Source organism: Dendrobates tinctorius, unplaced genomic scaffold (genome assembly GCF_039654945.1).
Source record: "Dendrobates tinctorius isolate UK_male_01 unplaced genomic scaffold, ASM3965494v1 ptg000070l, whole genome shotgun sequence".
Classification (NCBI taxonomy): Eukaryota; Metazoa; Chordata; class Amphibia; order Anura; family Dendrobatidae; genus Dendrobates; species Dendrobates tinctorius.
The window spans coordinates 68859132-68885000 of NW_027361738.1; the positions used below are offsets into that span (position 1 = coordinate 68859132).

The window sequence follows — 25869 nt, forward strand, 5'->3', positions numbered from 1 at the left end:
AGTACAGAGTTCCAAGAAAACATTCAGGCTGTGTTCACACAGCGTTGTTTTAGCAGTATTTTTAGCGGTTTCTCCAATAAAACCGCTAAAAATAAGCTTCCCATTAATTTCTATGCATTTTGCACTTTTTGTGCATATTGATGCGTTTAACGCGAAAAAACCGCATCGCGGTAAAAAAACCCGCAGCATGCTCATTAATTTTGCGGATTTTTCTGCGTTTCTGGCTATTTCTATGCGTTTTGAAAACTCGTGGAAAAAACGCATAGAAACCGCGCGAAAAACGTGCAGAAAAAAGGTGCGGTTTCTGGGAAGGGAGTCAGGTTTTTCAGCAGAAATTTTCTGCTACGTGTGCACTTAGCCTCAATATTTAGTCTTATTAGAAACACAAGCGTTTACTAAAACAAACATGAAGCGGAGCAGCCGGGGCCCTCTCGAGTATGATGCCTCCAGGAGGAGGCTCTGCTTTCTCATGAATATCTTTTCATTGCACATGATGTCTGCTCCGTGACAGATGTACTATAATTGTGCGGAGATTACCTCACACATTCCAGGAGTAGCAGCCAAGTGTACAGGAAAAGGTGAGCTCTCCGATCAGACAACATGGACGTGCTACTTCCTCGCTGGGAATACATTGTAGGTGGGAGTAGCAGACCATGCAATATTCAATATTAATAGCTTTGGCACATAGTCAATGTTCGCACTAATTAGCGCCCGCTCCCGCTGTTGTGGAAACATTACACTTCATTACAATCACCTCACCATCTTAACATTCTTTTTAAAGATTACCGACACCACCACCTTCCTCGTCCTCCGTCCTCTCCACCGGCCATTAGCGGCTAGCACGGCTAGATTAGCCTGCCTTGTGCGGAGTACCAGCTCCTCGGCTCCCGGTGCAACCACAAGCTCCAGCATACACAGCGGAGGCAGACTCGCATCCAAACGCTATTAACACAGCGGGGGGAGAAGGATTTGGATTAAATACCGTGTTTTATGAAATATTACACGCAACGCGTAATTACGATGCGGGGATAAGTACGTTAGTAAATTGGAAAATTGCAAAGCAAACTTTTTATTTCTTATTACAGCGTCGGCATATTTGATTGATGGATAAATTGAAATAACCTAGTCCAAACGACTCCATAGTTTGGCATCGGATGCTGCGAGGCACGCCTGAGGAAAGTTGGGCCAAATTAAAGTTTACAGCTAATTGAATGCAACGGAGTATTACACATTCACACCATATTATAAACCCTTCGTACAGGGGATCACACACTAAATTCTCAAACTCTTACAAAACAAGAAGCCGATACAAAGACGCAATGATGAAAAATGGTATAATTCAGTGAATACCCCCCTCCCAACAGAGGCGAGGAGACAACTAGTACAACGAGCTAGTAATCTACAATATGAGGCTCACCATCAGCTATGAAAGTACTATTGGGGAGCAACAAGATGGCGACCACCAACAGTTGGAAAACTACTACTCAATTTATAGCTCTAATGAGATGCTGGGAGTTGTAGGTTCCAAGTTGAAAGGTCTGAGGTTGGGGAACCTCGGAGCTTCAAGTAGAGATCAACCACAAAGTAGTGACCACTGAAGAAAAGGTCGTGGTCACACCTTCGAAGACGACTCGTCACCACCACTGACATACTATCACTACCCCATGGAATAAAATCTCTGAAGCATCTGGTCTCTATTGTGCCACTGCTCTGTTCATACAGCATGCACTGATTGGACAGAATCAAATGGGAAGGGACATCTCTAACTGGTAACACCCAGATGTCAAATTTTTGTTCATATATTTCATATGTCGAGTAAGAGATAAAGCACATGGTAGCAATCTAAGAAAAGATACTTAAATGGGCGAAAATTACTGGAGTAGCATTTCTGGTGCGGCGCATTGAGGCACTAAATTCATTAAGTGGCATGCTCCATCAAGACTGGCGTAATGCAAGCGTGAACTATTCCAGCCTTGATGAAACATACCCATTATAGGCCATGGCGCTGTTCACATATCGGTGTATTTTTGTTGAATGAGTGGTCCGTACCAAACAGGGCTGTGGAGTCGGTAAGCCAACCTATCGACTCAATGTGACTTGTCAACTTCCCCGATTCCACAGCCCTGCCTCATTACGGAGCATGTACATTAAGTGCAGCATAGATTAATCTCAGCTAAAATCTGAGATCCTTAGACCTGGAATAGAACAGACATTTATAGGACAGTTCATAACTTTCCAAAGTTATTATGAAAACATTTACAGCACATCCTGCATTGTACCACTGTGCCCAATGTAGAGGCCCCGTCACACATAGCGACTCACCAGCGATCCCGACAACGATATGAACTTGTCAGGATCACTGGTGAGTCGCTACATGATCGCTGGTGAGCTGCCAAACAGGTAGATCTCAACAGCGATCAGCACCGACAAGCACGCGCGTCGCTGTGTACCTTAGATACCAGCGTGCTGGTGCAGGGAGCTCGTACCCAAGGTAAACAGCGGGTTTCTAAGCGCCGCGCGGCGCTTCGAAACCAGGTGTTTACCTTGTATACGATCTGGGAGCTCGCTGATCGTTGCTCTCCCGCCTGCCACACGCAGCGATGCGTGCTGGCGAGCGGGAGACCAACGATCAAAAAAAAAAAAAAAAGTCCAGGGCTTTTGAGCACGATCAGCGATACCCGGGGGGGGGGGGGGGGGGCGGTCGCTGATACCTGTCACGCACAGCGATATCGCTGTTGCATCACAAAACTTGTGACTCAGCAGCGATCTCGCTGTGTGTGACGGAGGCTTATTATACATTTTAGGAGTTGAAGTCGGTCCATTTTATACCAACTCTAACTGCACAGCCCTGGTACCAAATCGCAGAGACTTGTCAGATTTTGATTAGAGTCACAGATCAAACTCGCCAATGCAAGTCTAGGAGTCCCAAAAAAAAACAAAAGACAGAACCTGGATGCAACTACTGTGCTGTCTGATTTTCACCATTTCATACAGAAGCTGGAGAAATTATCATTTTTTTCCGCATACAAGAATTCTGGAGGGAAAAACTGAAAACCTGGTAAAAAAAAAAAAAAAAAAAAAAATGAAAAATGGGACCCCTTTTTTTTCCCCACATGTCTGAATGAGCCCTTATGTTTAGGATTCGGTGTGTGGGAAATCCAGCCAAATACTGCATCTAGAATGGATCAGATCTATTTGTCCTCTTAGCACTGTCAAACAATGCATTACAGATTTTGTAAGAGATGCTAATTTTTGCGTTTCCATTAGGAATTATAATTGGAGGAGTGTTCCTCATTTCACATGGTATCTCAAGATTCTTCAAAAACAATGATTCCTTCTGTTTGACCATGAACAACACCCAAGAGGTGGATGGCTAGACAGATGAAGAGCCAGTGTAAGGTCAGGATCACACATGTGAGAAACTCAGACGAGTCTCGCATCTTAATACCCTGCACTGCCGCCGGCACTCGGGAGCGGAGCATCAGGCTGCATAAAAATACATGCAGCCGCACGCTCCGATCCGAGTGCCGGGTATTGACGTGCGAGACTCGTCAGAGTTACTCGCAAGTCTGACCCCGGCCTAAGAGCAAGCCTAGAAGCGCATGCGCGGAATGAAAGAATGAGGCGCTAGGTCATGCATACATCACTGCGAATGACAAAACTAGACCATAGGCAAAAGCTTAACTAGTAGTGAATGGGAGGAGTAGAACGTCACGATGGATTGGATGGAGCGCTTGTTCCACGCATGCGGAGCCAGTAAACTTACTTTTTTCTCCTTCTCATGATGCTTATCCTGAGAGTGAGAGGAAGAATCACTTAAACATTGATCAAATGATCTACTAAAATCCAGTTTGCCATTTTTCTATAAAACACACAGGTAAAAAAATAAAAATAAACAGGTCACTATATAAAAAAAAAAAAAAGTGATGGTACTTTATAATAAAAAACACTGAAGCAGCATCACGTTTTCTGGCAAAACAAAATAAAATACTATGTGACTGAGAACAGATGTTCTGCACCATCCATACTGCATGGTTAAACTTGGATTTAGATGTATAGCACCATGTACAGTGGATACAAAGTCTACACACCATTGTTAAAAAACTAGATTTTTGCCATGTAAAAAAAAAAAAAAAAAAATAATAATCATACCAAGAAGAATCCTTTGAAAACTATCTTTTCTTTCATCCATAATCCATACAAATCCAATGAAAATTAACTGAAAACAGTACTTGCCAGAAATTCCTGCAGCTCCTTCAATGTTGCTGTAGGCCTCTCGCCAGCCAATTTTCTTCTATCAATTTTTTTTTAGAGATGTCCTGTTCCAATGTTGTGCCAAATTTAAGCCACTTCTTAATGACTATCTTCACCTTGTTCCATGATATACGGTGCATATATAAAGCCTTGAACATTTTTGGTGTACCCTTTTCCTAACTTATAACTTTCAACAATGACATCCCTTTGCTGTGTTGTAAGCGGTTTACGGACTGTGTGTCTTTTGCTGTAGAATTCAACTAAGAAAATGTCAGGAACAGCTACACTTCATATGTGGTTAATGAGAATCACTGTAGATGATGGCAGATGTATATTGACTGCTACTTATCATGGTTTTAATGATTGGCTAATTCTGAACACAACTATATCCCCAATGATAAGAGGGTGTTCATACTTATGGAACCACACTTTGTTTTTGCTATTTTTATTACGCCCCTCAAAATTATTTTTTTTTCTCAATGGCTTTGTACAGATTAGGCATGACAAAGGTGGAAAAAGTTCTGAATTATTCATCTTGGTATGATTTATGGTATGTTTTCGTCTGAAACTTCGATTCAAGGGGACTATAGGGAAAGACCTGATTAGTTCACTGTCATCCTCAACCCCCCCCTCCTTATGACTGATAGGTCTCTTCCTATGTACACAACATTGGACAGACCTGTCAATCAACTAGATAAAGTTGGGGAAAAGCCTTTTCAAACTGTTTTCACACAAATGCTGCAGCATTTCAGAGTAAAACATACCTGACGGTAATTCTGCAGGTTCAGGGTACATCAATCTAATGATACTTTCCTCTTTAACGTGAGTATTAAACCTTTGATCACCATCTTAATTTTATCTTAATAGATTTAAACAATTTTTTTTTTATTTAGAGGTTAATTCCTTATAAAGGTTTGTGCTTCATTTTTTTTCCCTTCTTTTTGCTACCAAGCTTCAAATTCCCATAGAATCTTCAAGATAAAAAAGGAATGTCCAATTAAAAAGTCCTCAAGCTAGAGAACGAATTCTCTGAACTGTATCCAGGACTTGGTAACTTAGTCATAGATTTGGGATCCATAAAATAACGATTAAAACCACAAAAAAAAAAAAATAATCCCCAAAGCTATACCGATGAAGACTAGAGTAGAACTTTCAAGAGGTATGTTAGTGTTTGGGAACAATTGGACACAGAGTATGAGTTTTCATGGTTTCACAGGTAAGGCCGAGTTCACACTTGCATCGCAGTTTTACAGGAAGATCGTGCACCATGTTGTACTATTTTTGGGGCGTAAAGTGAAGGCTACTCAGTTTGCGGTCAGTCTGACGTAAGGCGGCTCAATTTCTTCCTGGAGTTCTCATTCTGTTCCTATAGCAGAACTACAACACTAGTGTGAACTACACCTAAACCTGACCTCCAGCAGCTACAACACACAATTATAGAAACCCATAAAACAAGACAGATTTAGGCAACACGAGATTACCATCTAGTCATACTTGCACAATCCAGGGCTGTGGAGTCGGTAAGCCACAGTTGCGACTCCGACTCCTGGATTTTATCAGGCTCCGATTCCGACTCCTTCATAAATGGCCAATTCATAACAAATTTACTGTTGTAAAATATTAAACATCGTGCTTATTCAGTTTCTCACCATCATATAAGTAATCAGACCACTTAGAGCAAAAACTACATTTATTAGAATACAATTAGAATATAGCAAATAACTTTTATAAACTTTTCTAAACTGTAAGTAAATATGCAATAAACACTTTTATGCAGTTAATAAGAAGAAATCTATAAATTTGTCCTCAGAAAAAGTATTGCCTCTGTCAGATCCTCCTTCATGGATGCCCTCAAATCTGATCTAATTATTTTGAGAGCAGAGAACAACCTCTCTACACTAACTTGTGTTGGTGGCAAAGCAGTAACCACTCGGGCAACATCTCTGACAATGTCAGGATACAGAGGAATCGCTTGTTTCACTGTTATTTTTGATGAACGGTCAAATTTCTCAATTTCTTTTAGTGCACATGAAAAATTCTGCTCAAATGTACTGGCTGTGTTCCTTGATGGGGATGACTCTTCTTCTATGCGGGAACGCTTTGCACGGTCCTTGTGATCCAAATATTTTTCGAAATTAAATTCTTCATCAGTTGATGATGAGGGTGAAGATGTGGCAGGACGACCAAATTTTTCTTGTTCCTCCTGACTGTTCTGCAACCCTTTCATCCTTACTATTTCAAACAGAGCTTCTTTTCCTTTACTTAGCTGTTGATCCTCTAGAAGAATCCGATGCATTGGGTCTACATAAACAGCTGCCAAAAGAATGTTATTTTGTAATAGTAGCTCCTCTCTCCGTTTCATTGATGTAGCAATGCCACTTGCAATTAACCCTCCTCTTTGGGACAGGCGAAACATCAGGTTCTTCCACTCATTTAAGAAAATACCTGGAGTTAAGTCCTCTGCTTGTAATTTTTTAGTCACTGTAAATGGGTGCTCTAGCAATTTTTCCAGCTCAGTCACCTGATTCCACTGACTTTCATTTAGCATCAGTTGAGGGTTAGCCATGTCTACAAGAAAGGTTTTAAGTTCAACCAAGCGCTGAATCATTAAGTACTGCCCCATCGTGTGGCTTCATCAATAATTGCCCCTTTTCCAGCACGTCTCTTCAAAATTGAGTCAACTTTAGGGGATCTGGCAACAGTAGCCAATTTTCTCACCTTGCCAATCAGTGCAGCAGCATGTCCTTGTTGCAGACTGTCTCTTATAGCCAGCTGTAGCGTATGCACAACACAGCGCATGTGATGAATGAAAGAACATATTGACACAGTTTCAACAAGATCATCTAAACTATCATGTTGCTGTTCATCTGAAGCAACTTCAGTTTGCTCCTCAGTTACAATACTGTGTTCCTCTATTTCAAACATTTCTGTGTCTGTGGACCCAGAATGTCCTTCTAGCTGCTGGTCAACATCATTACTCTCATTCATTAGCTTAATAGTACTTATCATATTTGAAGCATTGTCAGTTACGACAGAAAGAACTTGTTCTTTTTTAAGTTCATAGTCTTGCAGAACCTTTTCCACCAAGACATGGAGAAACTCACTGGTGTGATGAGCTTTGGTGTCTTTTACTGCCAATGTCTTGGTAACTATTTCATTTTTGTCACAAACAAATCGGACATTGATGGCAAAATAGTTCACTCTGTGACGTGTGCAGGCATCCATTTTAAGAAACAGAAAGCGTCCCTTGAGAGTTTTTTTAAGTTCTTCCTTTTGTTTAAAAGCTTCTTCGATTACTAATTTTCTAATACTCTCTCTCTCCAGAGAAACACCAAGCTTGCGGGCCATTTCCCCATTCAGACACATAAAAGCTGGTCGTGAAAATAATGAAATAGGCACACTATCCTTTACAACAAGCTCTATGATCTGTTTTTTAAATGTATCTACTGTCATTGTCACAGTAACTTTGTCACTGACAAAATATCTTGCAACTGATGGCTGCAAAGTTCTCTGCTCCTTTGTTTGGCTGGAAGAGCTGGGCACTGGTTCATTGGTTTGGATGCAGTCTTTCTCATCCACTGCTTTCAGTACTTCTGGATGAAAGCGCTGTAAATGTCTCTTTAGATTAGAAGCTCTGGTAGGAGCATTTTTATCTTTGCCTGAATATGCACTCATCTTGGCTTCACAGCATTTGTTTTCGTCTGGATCATTTGTCATACACTGACAGACATAATGTTTTCTATCTTGAGTGATGGTGAAATATTCAAATACAGCTGATTTAATGTGATGCTTCTTTGACATTCTCAGGTTTTTAATTCTGCATTCACAATCCAAATGACAATTGTTTTTCCTAAAAACAATTGTACAAAATTATTGCCAGGTCGTACAACTGATATAGTGGTCAGTAATACTGTTATTATTCCTCATGTACTCACAGTTAACTGATGCAAAGTTTGTTGAAAGGATAATACTTCTTACAGTCTTCCTCTTCTGAGTAGCAGGCAGCTGTGAGATGCTTGGAAGACGCACACCTAGTATGATCTAGTTTAGAGGAGGAGCTTTACTACTAAGAATTTGCAACACATTTTCACTTTCAGTTTCATACATTGTAAGTAGGGGGGTTGGGGCAGCATGAGGTTAACCAAGTATAAGATTAGATAAAGGCAGTGGAGAACAGTGACACACAAGAAGTAAGAAATGTCTATCTCCAGCAGAACTGCTTATCACGGTTGTTCATAGTTTGATAGAACATATATATTTGAGTAACATTTATAAAATTCATATGAAAGTTCAATTATGAAATATTAATACATTTTTTTTAAAGCTGGAGTCGGAGTCGGTATATTTCTACCGACTCCAACCAAAACTAACTCCGACTCCACAGCCCTGGCACAATCTATAGCTCTGTGAGGTGTTGGGTAACTTAGAATCATTTTTTGACTGACTGTTCACCTCATATCAGTAGCAGATGAATGAAATGAGCTGACAAAGTTCGGTTCTCTAGCATCAAGCAGCACTACAAAGCCCTAAGGTTGTGTTCCCACGTTTAGGATTCGCTGCGGATTTGAGTTGCGCATCTACAAGTATTTACAGCACAACACAAATAAATGGGGCTTTCAAAATCCCATTCACTAGTTGTAGAGAAAAAAATCCACACAAATAGTGCGGAATTCAAAGCTGCGACGCGCACATCTGTGGGTGGATATTCTCTGCAGATTTTACCATGAAACATGCTTTGTAATAGAGTAAAGTGAAATCCACAACAAAACTGACAATACATACAGATTCTGTCTACAGATTAATTGCAAATTTTTTACCAAATCTACAGCAGAAATTTTCACAATGTAAGAACATGGCCATAATAAGGAAGTTTTCATGTCAAAACCCACTATTAACATGCATTCTGAAGATGCTCGGTGACAGCACTAAAGCATGGTTACCGGGCTTTATTCCTCCCGGCAGCCTCCAGCTTTCAGTCAGAGGCGTGGCTTCAGTTGACACTATGCATAGTGGGTGCCGGCCGTAACCGCTGTCAGTCAGTACCACCGGTCACATCCCTATGGCTGACAGCTAGAGGCTGCCAGGAGGAATAAAGCTCATTTCCCACCTTTAGAGCAGTACTAACTCCAGCTTAGAAGTTTAGGGGATTCAGTTTATGGCCAGTGAGAATAAGAACAGCACAGATTGCGATTTCCAACCATCTCCAATATTTGTCAGTGTTCTTTTATTTTATACCCTTCATGAGTATAGGCGTCCCGTGCTTAAATTTAGTAGTTGAGGGCGGCACGGTGGCTCAGTGGGTAGCACTGCAGCCTTGCAGCGCTGGGGTCCTGGGTTAAAATCCCACCAAGGACAACATCTGCAAAGTGTTCTCCCTGTGTTTGGGTGGGTTTCCTCCCACATTCCAAAGACATATTGATAGGGAATTTAGATTGTGAGCCCCATCGGGGACAGTGCCCATAATGTCTGTGAAGCGCTGTGGAATTAAAAAGGAGTTATGTAAATGAGAAAAATAAAAAATAATAATAGTTTCTTACAAGTCAGCAAATAGTAGAATTCATAGCTTCATAATAAAGAGACACTCTGTGTCCACCCAGATTGGTCACACCACTTATCAATCCTTTATTCTGAACAGTTCTCCCGAAATCTACTCACGCCCTATGAGATTTGGCAGGCATAGAGACATAAACCCTTTCCTTACTCGAACACTGCAAACTCACCAGATGCAGATTTTGCAGTAAAATCATTATGAGCTCATGGTAAAATCCGCATATGCCACAGTTCGTGATGGAATTGACTCTGACGTAGGCCCTTGCACTGCAAAGGAGAAACTTAGACCTATTATACTCACCGTATAAAATCTCCTATTAGCCATATAAAAGAAATTAATAAGCCTGGAAATGGATTCAGGGAATTCTCATTCAGCATACAGAAACCTGAAGGAGTAACACTGATGCTGGCAGGGCAGAATAGGGGCCGCAACTCAAGTTGGTAATCAATCCTAAAACTTATCACCCCCGGGTTACACAGATACCTGATCGCCTATTCTGAAACGTACATTAGAAATGCTCTACTTTTCCAATTTACGGAGAAAACCAGGCCCTTGGCAAGGAAATGAATTGCGAACAATACGGGAATTCAGTTGTAAAGCAGTTTACGCCGCTAAACTTCATGTTCATGACATGCTTAAAGAGCCCTTTTGTCTAAATGTATTCCATACTTCCCAAGTATGCAGAGATTACACTGTACATAATATCCCTGTAAATGGATTATACATTCCGGGAATTATCATGGCTATTACGAGGCAGCTTTCCATACGAGTACACGACTCTGCACAAATGATGTGCCGCGCTATCGGACAGACCGTCCCCTGTTCAATGTCATGTGTGATCCCGACATGGTTATGGGGTAGCACCGCCGGAAAACACGGTCACGCGTTATGTCAACTTTATAGTGTAGTCATCACAGCAATGTTGAGGCTTCTATCGCTACTAATTAGACAAAAAGTCTAACAAGGTTTTACTACATTAAGGGTCACAGAATTTTAGAACATTTTGCACCAAAAATCTTGCAAACAAGCTCTTCAAAATATGTATTATTGTTTTATTTGATAATGATTTCATGTAAGCCAACTATAAGAGGTGGTGTAACAAAGGAGGACGCGTTAAAGCTTCCGCACAACGAGCAGCACTGTGACAGCCTTGGCGCATCTTTTGTCTGCTGGGTCTATTATAGCACGTTTTCCTCTTCTAAATCACCAGAAGGGGGGAGTCTCCGCAGTCAATGTTCAGATGGTGGAGAACCTACGGATAGGTGATTCGTTTTGATTTTAGAACATTCCCTATATCTACTTTATATAGAGGAGTTATCAGTCATTGAACAGGAGAAGGTGAGCTGTGATGTCACCTATTGTGATTGGCAGATCCTGTTATCTAATGTACATAGAGACTTTCTCCGTTATTAAACAGGAGGAGGTGAGCTGTGACATCACCTATTGTGATTGTCGGATCCTGTGTTATCTACTGTATATAGAGGTGTTGTAATTTATTGTAATCCTGTCTGTGATGGTAATTTGCATTAGTGTTTGGTCACGTTTTAGTTATTTGAATTGCTGCCAAGTTTCCTTTAAATAAATATCAGAAATTTGGCAAACAAAATATTCTGCATATTTCTACTTGCAAAAATAATAGTGTTTTAAAGTACTGAAACGTTTATGCATTAATTATATGTAGTAGTAAAAGGACAACTCTTATCACAGAAACAAGAGCCAACTAAAAATGTTCATTGTCAGATCTGAATACAGGAGGTCAAAACCATGAATAAATGGCTAATTTCATAACTTTGTGATAATATGTAGAAGAGTGTAATAAAAATAGAGTCTTCTGTACAGAACAGGAGCGTGTCTAAATCTGACCATACACAGACTTATGATGGAAGAACCCGACGACATCGATGGGTGCACCCGATGGTCTAAGGTGTCTGGGGGTGCTGGCCGACTGATGGTCGGCAGAGCTGTCGATCAGGCAGGTCATATTGTGGATCATATTGTCCTCCCTGGGATCCGCTGGCTGACAAGTCAGTTGTCGGCTCTCTCATTCGGGAGAGTTGGTTGAGATGGCTGCTAGTCAAACAACCTTTTGGTCAACAGCCATCTAATGTATGTGGCCAGCTTAAAACTAGGCAGGAATTCTGAAGGGAGGCAGTTTGTTCCTTTTTTTGTGATACATTTAACAATAAAAACTGATTTATACTATAGATCATTTTTTATGACATTCTCTTTAAGGCAGTATTAATAAATCTGTTCCATCGTCTGTACTGCGAACAATCCAGCCTACAATTCAGTGGTGTCAGAAAATAAAAGGCAATTACGTAATTTGGCCTCAGACAGCAGAAGGTCTGTCGGGCAGCAATACACCATCTTCTGCGCTGTTGGACAATCGTGAAGAAAGCGAGGTGTGTCCCCCCAGTCTCATCATAACGTCGCCTTATTCCCAATGTGCAGATGTCCGAAAGCGTAAATGTAGACAATTCCAGATAAAGTTATCATCCAAGAGAACTGGTGACCAAGAAATTGAGATCAAACCTTCCTCCCAATGAAATAATTCAGGAGCATCTTATCCTCGAACTCTGTGCTGCACCATTTCTCTATTATTCCCCCTGAAAATGTACAAACACATTGACAACTGGATGTGAACATTCCCCTGGTCAATGGGATGTGTAGAGACAAACCAGGTGACTAGAGTCACTGAGATGTCCATCTATTCATACCTTTCCACTAGGAATAACAGAGGAATGGTGTAATTATAAAGAGAACGCTACAGAATAGATGTCTAATGGGGAATAGTACACAAGGAATGACCAAGGGATCATAAAAATTATCTGAATGTATTACAGGAAGAAGAATACCACCCCAAAATTATATAATTCAATTGGTTAATGATTTTCTTTCACAATTCAGATAATACACTGTATTTATTAACCACATCCCTGCTTATATGGAGACCAGACTTGTGTCATCTCTCGATTTCCCACCCACTGTTGAATTTACCCCGACAGACACCCCTTTCTACCATCAATGTCACACAGCGGCGAGGACTTGGCCCAGATACATCCACCTTGAGGAAGCTCTTTTCCGTTTGACTCCTGCATCCAATATTTCCAATTCAATCTGCTAAGACACGAGGTGATCTCAGGCCCTCGGCCATATTTAGGGCGCATTTGAATTTTTTTTTATTTTTATATATCACATTTGTCAAATTCGACAGGAAATTAATGACAACACTGAGATTGTCGGAAAACACAGGCTGTTTTATCAGCGAGGTTCCTCTGGACCATCCCGATTTGGAATGGGATAGATTTCAGTAACAAAAGAGTGTTAAAGTCAGCGTCCAGACTCAACGAGCTTGGAGACGCGCTGTTGCATGGCAGATGGGACAGCAACCAAGTGCAATGGACATCGAATATTGTACGCGTGTTCAAATTAATAAGATATGTGCTCAGCTGGTATCCACAAACATCTCCTTACACCTAGCATCAAATCAGCCGGACAACCCCTTTAGAGTAAGCGGGTGGGGGCAATTTCCTAATACTAAGGCTGGGTTCATACGTAGCGGAACTCTCGCGGAAATTACCGCGAGAATTCCGGAATTCCATTCCGCGGGAAAATCGCATTTTAAATTCCCGCGATTTTCCCGCTGAAAAACTAGCATTTTACAGGCGTTATTAGCTTACAGAATTGCTAGCGTTTTCCAAGCGATCTGTATCATCGCTTGGAGAACTGATTGACAGGTTGGTCACATTCGTCAAACAGTGTTTGACGAGTGTGACCAACTTTTTACTATTGAGGCCGCCTTTGCGACAATTACCGCGATGACGTCCGTTATCGCGGGATCGCAACGTCTCACGGTCATTCGCGACGACGTTGCGCGAATGACCGCGAGACTTCGCGATCCCGCGAGAACGGACGTCATCGCTCGCAAAGGCTTACTGGGACCGGGAGCGTGGAGAGAGGCGGGAAGGCTGTGCGGGACGCCGGAAGGTGAGAATAACAATATTTTTTATTTTAAGTTCTAATTTTTACAGGGATGTGGTACCCAAAGCCCGGAGGACAGTCTCCTCTTCTCCGGACAGTGGGTACCATCCGCAAATGTTCTGCTTACTTTTCGCATGGTGTGCACAGCCACATGCGGAAAGTAAGCAGAACAATGCATCCCTATGGGTGCGGGAGCGCCGCGAATCCGCGAAATTAATGAGCATGCTGCGTTTTTTACCGCAAAGCGATTCCGCCGCGGTAAAAACCGCAGCATTAGCACAGCATTGCGGAATCCCATAGGAATGCATGGGATGCTTATTTTTTGCGTTTTCACGACAAAATCGCGCGGTTAAAACCGCAGAGGAAACGCGAAAAAAACGCCACGTGTGAACTCAGCCTAAAAGGTAGATTTACAACCAGGGAAGATATCAGACTTTACTCATTTCCAAGAAAATGTTAAAAAGTTTAATTAAAAAATAAAAAAGTGAAAAATAATCAGCAGCATCCGGCGGGCAACTGTGGATGCAAAAAAAGGCCCCAGCCATGACGCCAGTACAGACGCTCCAATCTCTGTGCCTCCAAGGCGGGGTTCTCTGCCATATGAACCTATGAATTATTCCCTTCTGTGTCCTGCATCATGGGAATGAACAGTGCCCTGAACCTCTCCATAAATCCTGTGACATCACAGGTAAGTGGGCCATACACAGGTACTGAGGACGTGGCCGCTCGGGTCCTTACCAATTTACTGTAGTGGTATTTACAGTAACCGCAGTACTGCACATTGTCTGCTCCGTTCCCTTCTTCTTCACAGAGAAGTCCGGCAAACTGTGCACTAAAAAAAGAAAGGCAAAGCCTGGATCAGATTGTGTACTCAACGGGACGAGGAAAGAGAAATATATATTTCAGCAGATTGTACATGGAAAATAATCAAGGTAAAACAAGAGCGTAAAGGTATGACCAAAACCTCGAAGGATGCCAAAGAATCCCACCATCAGCCAATGAGGTCAGGAATTGCTCGTTGGATCGCTCATAGGACCTCTCGGATACCGCGGCATCAGAACATAGCCCCGAAAACCTTCAGATTACTTGGTAGCGCTTTGGATTGTTACTACATGGTTTCAGATGGGTTATCCTTTTTGTCAGTGCTCACACAGGCTTTTCTGACATACATTTTCGAGCAGATCTGTTTCACAACCCACATCAAAAACTGCATTAACCCCTTAGTGACCACCAATAAGTCTTTTAATTGACCTTATAAAAATCAGTGTTGGCACGGACCATGGCCGTTTAACCCCTTAGTTGCTGCTTTCAATAGCGACTACTTCATCTAGAGCAGTGTTTCTCAACTCCAGTCCTCAAGACCCACCAACAGGTCATGTTTTCAGGATTAGTATTGCACAGGTGATGGAATTAATGCTTCAGCAGGTGTTGAAATCACCTGTGCAATGCTAAGGATATCCTGAAAACTTGACCTGTTGGTGGGTCTTGAGGACTGGAGTTGAGAAACACTGATCTAGAGGGTTAACAGAGTGTGGGGGATCCCTCTTTAATCCCATCGGCATCCTGAGATCATCAATGTGTGGTCCTGATGTTTGCCATGGCAATTCACAGCCTTGTACGAGTCTGCCGGCTACAATGGCCTGTTCAGGAGTTACCAACACTTAGGTGGCAAAAAAAAAAAAAAAAAATATTTTACAGATGTGCTGATGTAAGGTAGATATGAGGGAAATGTTATTAACTTTCTTGCGTGGTATGTTGATCTGGATTAAAGGGGAAATCATTCAGTTTGAAAATTGCTATTTTTCTTTTACATTGTTGGGGAATTTCTTATACAATATATATATATATATATATATATATATATATATATATATATATATATATATATATTGTGGTGTAGTGACCACTATGTCCGCTAGGGGCGCCGTGTGGGTGTCCCAGGACGGGCCTACAGCCATATCCATTGTGGTAATGGGTATAGGATGCTGAATGACCGCTATGTATCCCAAGGTAGGTGGCCTTGAGATGCAGGCTCGAGTATTGATCAGCAAAGGTACTGCTGATGTTTCCGTTACAATGTGTCAGGGAAGCCTGTGTGTGGATGTGTGTAATAGGACCTTTAGTGAGTGGGTGTGGTTATGGACCATATAAGGTACCTGAGGTCTGGTCACATGGGAGAGAGAGCATGGATCTGATTGGGCCATGTGGAAGGTCCCGGCAGGCCTAGGTGGAGGAAGGTGGGCTACCTTCCTGAAGACCGCGTGCTGAGGCTGCTGACCCGGTGAGGCCTATGTATGCTGGCTGTATGTGAGCAGGGATAAGCCTCCTGTGCTTTGCTGAGGCTCCAGGACTGAGCCTGAAGTAATGGACATTTTTATGTTCTTTTCTGCCGAAGCTAGAGGCTGCTTTTGGTGATATGCTGATTTATGGTTTATGACGCAAATAAACCGCATGAACTTTAAAAGGAACCTGCCTCTTGACTGTCTCCCGCTGCACCTGAGCGAGTCGAATCCCTACAATATATATATATTATAAACTTTCCAGAGTTATTGCCACGTAAAGTGACACTTCAAATTTGAAAAATGTGGCCTGTCACGAAGGGGTGAAATTCTCTTTGTTCTGGATTCTGGGGCGGAATTCCACATGAAAAAGCTGTGTGTGAACCTGGTCGTATGTGCCTGCGCACAAGGCGGATGCAGTTTTTCTGCAGTGCTGTTTTTGACAGGATAGTTTGTACAGATAAAGCACATGGAGTCAAAGTACCTCACTTGGACTGGCCACATGGTCAAGAATGCCCCAAGAGGTTCTGCGCTTTGGTACTCGACCATGCAGCACATTAATACCCACAGATGCATAGTTTATGGGCAGCCTTCCTACAGGCGACACTACAAGGACTCCGGCTCCACTCTGCTTACTGTATGAATGAGAGGGACCTTTGGCACTGCTCAGAGCATTCAGTATCTGGAGAGAGCCCACAACCCTAAAACTAGCACTGTCAGATTTTCAGTAACAAATCTCTGTGCAGTATCAAACGGGTTTACGCCTTTTATAGAGGGTTTAATTACAGAAATAAGTGGAGGTCTGAGAGATTTCACCGATCTTCTCACATGTACCTTACAAGGGTACTCACAACTTGTACATTTATTGTATATACATGGGATAGGACATAATATAGTGTATGCTGGTCTCAAAGGGAATTCAATGTATCTATAGAACGGAGCCCCATCTCTTCCTGCTGTCATTAGAAAGGACCACCACTTCTTGATATAGATTTAGAAATAAACATGAGCCCAATACTTTCAACAAAACACAATGCGGCAATCCATGGAAATAAGCCGCCATAATATTATGTTCCGTTCCATAAACATACAAATTTAGGAGAAAAAAGGGAGCAAACGAATCCAAGTAGTATAAAAATATCAAAATCCTTTATTAAATGCGAGCACAGACAATATATATATATATATATATATATATATATATATATATATATATATATATATATATATATATATATATATCCAGCAAAGTTGCAGATGACAAATAGACACCAATATTAAGACGGCACGTGGGGGTGAAGAAAAAAAAAAAAAAAAAAAAAAGACTGCACCTGTATATAACATTAGCCAGGATAGTTTGTAAAATATGCCGACACAAGGGCTGTTACAAATGCCAAATAATCGCCATGTAGGCTGGACAAAATATCCTCAGGGTAACCAGCCGATGTGTAATTAGGCAATAGGGCTAATGACGTCAAGCAGAATCCATAACATTCATCATAAGTTACATCATATCTCAGCGACAGTCAAATGGAAAAAGCTTACCAGGTGGTGCACAGTTACCCCTAGCCGTGGAACAAACCTCCGACGTACGTTTCGCGCTCAGGAGGCGCTTTCTCCTTCTCAAAGATTTTGATATTTTTATACTACTTGGATTCGTTTGCTCCCTTTTTTCTCCTAAATTTGTTTCTTGATATAGATGTAGGTGCCATTGCTGGGACCTGCGTTCGTGAGATACACCCCAAATGTACAAGATGGGCATACCCCTTTAAGGCCTCTCTACATGGGGTGCACTGATAGATTGGTTCCCGATGATTTGTCCACTGATTAAATTGTTTAAGGGTGCCCCTAACATGATGGATTTGAGAAAAGCATCTCACTGCCAATTGCACCCACAAGAGATGTCCTTAGCAAAGGCCGTCCCAGCTGGATACGTTGCATGAGTTCAGTTTTTGACACCTTGGCGGATCAAAATAAATTTACACTGCAGCAAGACCTACAGTCTCATTTCATTTCCTTTTGTGGTACTAAGGTTCGGGCCGCAGACACGTCAGCCGGCCGCATATGTCGGAGACCTTTGGCCAGTTCAGATGTTGTGATCCGCACTCGGACTGTGAATGTCGGCCATGTAAAATTTCATAAATTTCCCAGTGAGCACACAGGCTGGGCTCGTCACGTGTGTGTCATCCAGAGGCTCTGGCTTTTCGACCACTTACCAAGTTACGTGGAAGGCTTGACGACATCCATTTTTATTGCAGGTCATACAAGCCCCGGTAGCAGCTTTGCTCTCTCGCCCTTGCTCATCACAAATATAGCAAGTCTACAAAAGAAGCAGAAAACTCCACCTGTTAGTATCCAAGTCACTACTCATTACACGGTCATTAGAGGATTACCCACGTTTCATACAGGCCTTATGTTATGTATATTTACTTGTGTGCATCCTTCTTTCAAGCAGCTGTTGCTATTTTTCAGTAGTTTTCTGGGAAGAACTCTTAACAAGCGACACCTCCCCAGGCAATTACACAAAGGGTTTAAGCCAGTGCCTAAAAAAGTGTCTTAAAGGGAACCTGCCATGTTGAAAATGTTGCTGCTGCTCTGTCTGAAAGCAATAGGTTATAAAACTGAGATGTACATAACTGAAAAAAATCAGTGTAATGAAAATTCATTCAAATCCCTCCTTCAATTAAGGGGGTTTTACACATAGCGATATCGCTAAAGCATCACCGGTTTGGTGACGCAGCAGCGTTATCGCTAGCAATATCGCTGTGTGTGATACTTACCTCCGACCGGCTCCCACGCTGTCCATCGCTGATCGCGCAGCTCTATTTCTTGTCGGGCGCTTCCTGCTGGGCTTCCTGCTGGCGCCGACGGGCGACGAGTGGACGTCAGGATCGCCACGTCTGAAAGATAAGTAACCGCTGTATCGTTGCTACATCGCTGTGAGATCTGCCTGTTTGGCAGCTCACTAGCGACCATTTAGCGATGCACCAGCGATCCTGACCTGGTTGTATCGTGGTCGGGATCGCTGGTGCATCGCTAAATGTAAAGGGGCCTTTACACTAAGAGTCCAGTGGGTGGTCCTAGTGAGTGCAAACAGAGCTAGCTGTCAATCACTGATCATAACCACCCACTGGACTCCTGAGGATGGAGGACAGATATAAATAAAAGAGGGATTTTGGGTTCTTACCGTAAAATCTCTTTCTTGGAGCCTTCATTGGGGGACACAGATGACCATGGGTGTATGCTGCTGCTGCTAGGAGGCTGACACTATGCAAAACAAGAAACTTAGCTCCTCCCCGGCAGTATACACCCACCGACAGGCACCAAGCACCTCAGTTGGTGAAAAAAGCAGTAGGAGAAGCAACCAAAACCATAAACATATGTACCAACTCAACAAGGGACTCTCAGACCCAACACGGTACTAATTAAACAGGGCGGGTGCTGTGTCCCCCAATGAAGGCTCCAAGAAAGAGATTTTACGGTAAGAACCCAAAATCCCTCTTTCTTTATCGCCTTATTGGGGGACACAGTTGAAAATGGGACGTTCCAAAGCAGTCCCGAGGGTGGGAACAGCAATAATGGAACGAAATAAAGAAGAGCTTAGGTCGGTCAATGCGCAGCCGCCTGCAGCACCTTCCTACCAAGAGCTGCATCAGACGAGGCCTGGGTATGAACCCTGTAGAACCTCGCGAAGGTGTGCAAAGATGACCAGGTCGCGGCTCTGCAAAGTTGTAAGGCCGAAGCCTGGTGTCGCACAGCCCAAGAAGCCCCTACAGCTCGGGTGGAGTGGGCTTTCACCCCTGGAGGAGGCCGTTTCTCCTGAAGACGATAGGCTTCCAGGATGGTAGACCGAATCCAACGAGCAATTGTGGACTTGGAGGCCAGAAGACCTTTCCGGCGACCCTCAGAAATGACCAACAAGGAATCAGATTGGCGAAAGGAAGCGGTCCTGGCAAGGTAAACACGCAAAGCTCTCACTACATCCAGTTTGTGGAGCGACTTTTCCAGAGGATGAGCAGGCGCAGGACAAAATGATGGAAGGACGATATCTTCGTTAATGTGAAAGGGGGATACCACTTTCGGAAGGAAAGAAGGAACTGGCCTGAGAACAACCTTATCTTGGTGGAGGATAAGGTAAGGAGAACGACAGGATAAGGCCGCCAGCTCAGAAACTCTCCTGATGGAAGTAATGGCGATCAGAAAAGCCACCTTCCATGAAAGAAAAGACAGAGGGATGTCCTGAATCGGCTCGAACGGCGCCTTCTGGAGAGCGCCAAGAACAAGATTGAGATCCCATGGATCTATCGGAGAACGATGAGGAGGAGCCACATGGGCGACTCCTTGGAGAAAGGTCTTCACTTGCGGTAAGGAAGCCAGATCCGTCTGGAAGAGGATTGCTAGGGCAGATACCTGGCCTTTGAGAGTACTGAGGGATAGGCCCGCATCCAAGCCGGATTGGAGGAAACCAAGAATGGAAGGAATTGAGAACGATAGTGGAAAAACATCGTTTTCGTCACACCAGCGAAAAAAGGCCTTCCAGTACCTATGGTAAATGCGGGAAGAAGCAGGCTTCCGAGCCTTAATCAAGGTCTGAATGACCCGGTTGGAAAACCCTGATTCCTTCAGAATTGCGGCCTCAACGGCCATGCCGTTAAACTCAGAGATTGAGAACTCTGGTGGTAAAGGGGGCCTTGCGAGAGAAGATCTGGACGGTCTGGAAGCCTCCAGGGGACGTCCGTGAGCATGTTCACCAACTCCGCGTACCAAGGTCGTCTCGGCCAGTCTGGAGCCACTAAGATGACCGGGATGCCCTCTGACTATCTTTTTTGACCACTCTTGGGATTAGGGCAAGCGGAGGGAACAGGTAAGGTAGGTGGAACTGGGACCACGGGATTACTAGGGCGTCGTAACCGACGGCTAATGGATCCCTGGACCTGGCTACAAAGTGAGGAACCTTGTTGTTCATCCGAGAGGCCATGAGATCGACGTCCGGGGTGCCCCAGCGCTGGCATATCTGACTGAAGACTGTGGGATGAAGGGACCATTCGCCTGACGCTAGCCCTTGGCGACTCAAGAAGTCGGCTGCCCAGTTTTCCACCCCTGGAATGTGAACGGCGGAAATCGCCGGCACGTGACGCTCTGCCCAACGAAGTATCCTTGCCACTTCCGACATCACCTGCCTGCTGCGAGTACCGCCCTGGTGGTTTATGTACGCCACGGCCGTGGCGTTGTCTGACTGAATGCGGACCGGCTTGCCTACTAGAAGATGCTGCCAACGAAGGAGAGCGAGGAAGATTGCCCTGATCTCCAGAAGGTTGATGGGCAGAAGAGTCTCCTGGGCGTTCCAACGCCCTTGGGCCGTTCTCTGACAGTAGACCGCCCCCCATCCTAGGAAACTGGCATCGGTGGTGATGACCTGCCACCGAGGCGGGAGAAAGGATCTTCCGCGGAGAAATGACGTCGACAACGTCCACCAAATTAGCGATTGTTTGACTCTGAGCGGAAGAAGAATGGGGCGATCCAGAGAAAACGAGGTTTTGTCCCAGACTGACAGGAGGAACAGCTGGAGAGGGCGAGAGTGGAATTGTGCAAATGGCACTGCTTCCATAGAGGCCACCATCCTCCCCAGGACTCTCATGCAGGACCGAAGGGACATGACCCTCGAGCGCCGAAGGGACTGGATCCCCTTGCGAAGGGTTGAAAACTTGTCCCTCGGTAAGAACACTCGGGCCAGATTCGTATCGAACTCCATGCCCAAAAAGGTCAGTCGCTGGGTAGGGCACAGAGTGGACTTGTCCTTGTTGACTATCCATCCCAGGCGTCCGAGGGTATCCAAGGTTATGTGAAGGCTGTGAAGACAGTCTTGTCTGGACGGGCCCTTGATCAGAAGATCGTCCAGGTAAGGGATGATAAGGATCCCTCTGGATCGAAGGATGGCCATGACTGTTGCCATCACCTTCGTGAAGACACGAGGGGCGGAGGCTAGGCCGAAGGGAAGGGCCACGAACTGATAATGGTTGTTCTGAATCGCAAAGCGGAGGTATCTCTGATGCTGGCGAGAAATGGGGATGTGGAGGTAGGCATCCTGTATATCCACCGATCAGAGAAACTCTCCGGTCTCCATTGAGGCTATTACCGAATGCAGAGACTCCATCTTGAAATGGCGGATCTTCACGTGGCGATTGAGCCGTTTGAGGTCCAAAATTGGGCGAAGTGAGCCGTCCTTTTTTGGGACTACAAAGAGATTCGAGTAGAACCCTAAAAACCACTCGTTTGTAGGAACGGGAACGATGACCCCGGCAGAAAGGAGAGAGGAGACGGCCTGAAGGAACCTGTGATCGCTGTTTTGGGGATCGGGACAGACAGAAACGACTGTTTGGAGGGAAGAAAACTCGATTTTGTATCCGGACGTGATGATTTCCCTGACCCAAGCGTCGTCGACAACGGATAGCCACGCGTCCTTGAAAAAGGAAAGTCTGCCTCCCACCCTGGAAAGCTTTCCAGGTGGGGGTGACCCGTCACTTAGATGAAAACCTTCCGGATCGAGCGCCTGAGGACCTGGAAGGCTGACCCCTGGATCTCCAGCGAGGGGCTGGCTTATACGATGGCTTTCTCCGGTCATTGGAAGCAGTGTTACGGTCCTGCTGGGATGAACCGTCTGTGGGAGAGAAGGGGCGAAAGGACCTAAAAGGCCGAGAAGCCCTCTTGTTAAAGAACCTCTTAGGACGGGACTGAGGAAGGGAAGTGCTCTTTCCACCCGTGGCATCCGAGATTAACTGATCCAGCTTGGCGCCAAAGAGCCTAGTGCCGTGAAATGCCAGGTTGGTGAGTGACTTCTTTGAGGTAGTATCCGCATTCCAAGACTTCAACCAAAGAATGCGGCGTATTGCCACAATGTTGCTGTTAGCTCTAGCAACGCACCCTGCCGCGTCCAAGGAGGCGGCCAGAAGGTACTTGCCTGCGTGATTAATTTGGTCTGCTAAATCTGCCAGCTCGTCTTGAGGAGCTGCCGCTGAAACGCCCCTGCGCAGAATTTTTGCCCAAGCCGAAATGGCTTTCGCCACCCAAGCGGAAGCGAAGATAGGGCATAGGGATGCACCGGATGCCTCAAAGATAGACTTAGCCAACGACTATTTGCCTGTCTGATGGGTCCTTGAGAGAAGCTCCGTCCGGAAGGGAAAGGACCGTCTTAGAGGAAATACGAGAAACTGGTGGATCTACCTCGGGAGCTTTGGTCCATTTCGTGACTAGCTCCGCATAAAAGGGATAAAGTACGTCTAAGTACTTGCGGCCTGAGAACCGTTTCTCAGGATGTTGCCAGTGGTTGGCCAAGGAAGTGTCGAAATCCTTATTAGGGAAGGTTCGAGATGGAGGCCTTGCCTTCTTAAGGGAAACAGAGCATTCCTGAGGGGGGGCCTTATCCTCCTTAATCTTGAGTGTTTGGTATATAGCCAATATGAGACTACCTACCATCTCCCGAGTTCTAGCTATGTCGTCCGCCTCTGAGTCTGATCCAGATAGTGAATCCTCGCCTGACCCCGGATCGTCTGCCGATGAGGGGGACGAGGAGCGTAGCCTGAGAGAAGCAGAGGGACCCTGCGAACCGGAGGAAGAGCCAGACAGGACCCGCTTCCTAGAGCCCCGACTTGGTCTGTCCGTCTGAGGGCCACGGTCCGGTGCTGGCGACTCACCATGCGAGGCGGTCGGTGCACAGGTGACAGCAGATAGCTGAGGTAACCGCTCTAAGACCTGGACCAACAATTGAGACACCTTAGTCAGCTCAGAAACTGACTGAGACATCGCCACGGCCCACTCCGGGGGTGGGGTGGTCTCCGCCCGGGGTTCGGAGTGCTCCTGAGGGGCCAACATGGTGGAAGGGCTGCAGGAGAGGCAGAGGGGAGACGACTGACCCGAAGCCCTCTTCTTTTTACAGCGCGCGCAGGTGTAGTGAGTAGCGGTGGGTCTGGAGCAGAAGGCCCTTGCGGGGTTGTGCATAAGTCTCAGAGGCAGAAAAAACACAGCCTGAGGAAACTGCGGGGGGGGGGAGCTAAGTTAGGTGTCAGGGACAGTCAGCGTCTAGCCTACCGAGGATCAGAAGCGATGTGTCCCCCAGGCGAGGTCCGGAGAGAAGGAGGAAGAAGATCGGCAATCCAGGAAGAAACGCTGGCGGTGGGCGGGGCTAAGCCACCGCACGGCGCGATTGGCTGAGACCCCAGAGGGGAGGGGGACGGCCAAAGACAGTGACAGGGCTGAAGTGAAAGCAGCCCTGAGATAGGCTGAAAAAGCGCGCGGGGAAAGCGCGCGCAGGGAGAGGGAGGAACTTTTGAAAATGAAAGTGAAAGAGCTCCCTCACTTTCACTAGCGACGGCGCGCCCGGGCTTGAAAGCACTCCCTCCCTGTAGCTGATGAGGACGGGGAGCGCTGAGGACGGGGAGCGCTGATGGAGGGAGCGCGCCCCCCCCCCGGACCCCCCCCCCCCCCCCGCGACAAGAGGGACGCGCGCCTGCCAGAGCACTGGTTCAAGGGGCGGGAAATTCAAAAGGAGGAGAGGTACTCTGCTGTCCTGGACTGGCCTGTGAGCGCAGGGCTGCAGGGAACATTCAGAAAAACCTACCTGATGTCCCTGAAGAGGCCGACCACAGGGGCCCGCGATAGAACGCAGGTCGCTGGGAGAGGTGATCCTCAGTACCCGCACCGCCGTATGGTGCAGAAGACGGCTCCAATCCCCGTGTCAGGGGAAACGTCACCGCTGGCGACCGCCGTCTTCCTCTCAGCCCTGTCCTGGGAGAGGGGTGAGGAGGGGAATCGGCTAGGACCGTCCATCCATGGCCCCTAGTACCCGAGGGTGATAGGGGAAGGTCCTGCCTGCGGGCCTGAGAGTTGCGATGTGGGCGATACCACATTGCTCGCTCAGCCGCATTAATAGGAAAAGCAGGATGAACTCACATCCCGTTTCCTGAGCTGTATCTGAAAAAGAAAGGGGAAATCATTAAAAAAAAACACAACAAAAACCTGAAAAGAAAAAGGATTAAATGCGAATCTGGGGAGATCCCGGTCCGCCTCCTAAAGACACTAAGCACAAACTGAGGTGCTTGGTGCCTGTCGGTGGGTGTATACTGCCGGGGAGGAGCTAAGTTTCTTGTTTTGCATAGTGTCAGCCTCCTAGCAGCAGCAGCATACACCCATGGTCATCTGTGTCCCCCAATAAGGCGATAAAGAAATACAAGTTATGATTCTATTTAACTATATAAATCAAAATTATCAGCTTCTCCTGCTCTACAATATGATCCTGGTGGATCAGATGCAAAGTTTCTGATCTGCATGAAATGTTCTATCCATCACAGTTCAAAGAGCAATAAAAGTTTAAAAAAAAAAAAAAAAAAAAGACAGGGGCACCGCAATCAAAAAAGAGGAAGACGCCCAGCAGGAGACAAAAAGGGGAAAAAGAACAAATGCAAAAACAAGGGGAAAAGTGGTACAAAGAGGCAAAACACAAAGGAGAAAATGGGCAACAGGAGTTATAAAAAAAAAAAAAAAAAGTGGAAAAAGGGGTAATACAGAGTAGCAGAAGAAGGAAAGAAGGGATATCAGAGGCAAAATAAGGGATAAAAGGGGGTAGTGGTGGTTAAAGGGGCACAAAAAGGGGCTCAAGAGGAAAAAAGAACCACTAAAAGTGGATACATGGGGAACCTTAAGGGCATGTGCACTCGTTGCGGATTCGTGTGCGGAATTTTCCGCGCTGAATCTATTTTTCGCAGAATCCGCAGGTCAAAATCCGCACGTTTTTCCAGCAGATTTCCTTTG

General features: G+C 45.1%; 1 protein-coding gene across 9 annotated transcripts in view; it reads right to left on the bottom strand.

Moving 5' to 3' along the window:
- Positions 1-25869, bottom strand: part of MLLT10 (MLLT10 histone lysine methyltransferase DOT1L cofactor) — a 191994-nt gene that overhangs the window by 105649 nt on the left and 60476 nt on the right. For 6 of the 9 annotated variants that reach the window (XM_073581823.1, XM_073581822.1, XM_073581827.1 and 3 more), the window contains 3 exons: positions 18282-18385; positions 14525-14618; positions 3767-3862 (listed from right to left, as the gene is read on the bottom strand). The exons of 1 other annotated variant lie outside the window; for it this stretch is intronic. In XM_073581823.1, the coding sequence (XP_073437924.1) occupies positions 3767-3862; positions 14525-14618; positions 18282-18385 (294 nt within the window). The remainder of the gene's footprint in view (positions 1-3766; positions 3863-14524; positions 14619-18281; positions 18386-25869) is intronic. 2 more of the 9 variants (XM_073581824.1, XM_073581825.1) reach the window with 2 other exon arrangements.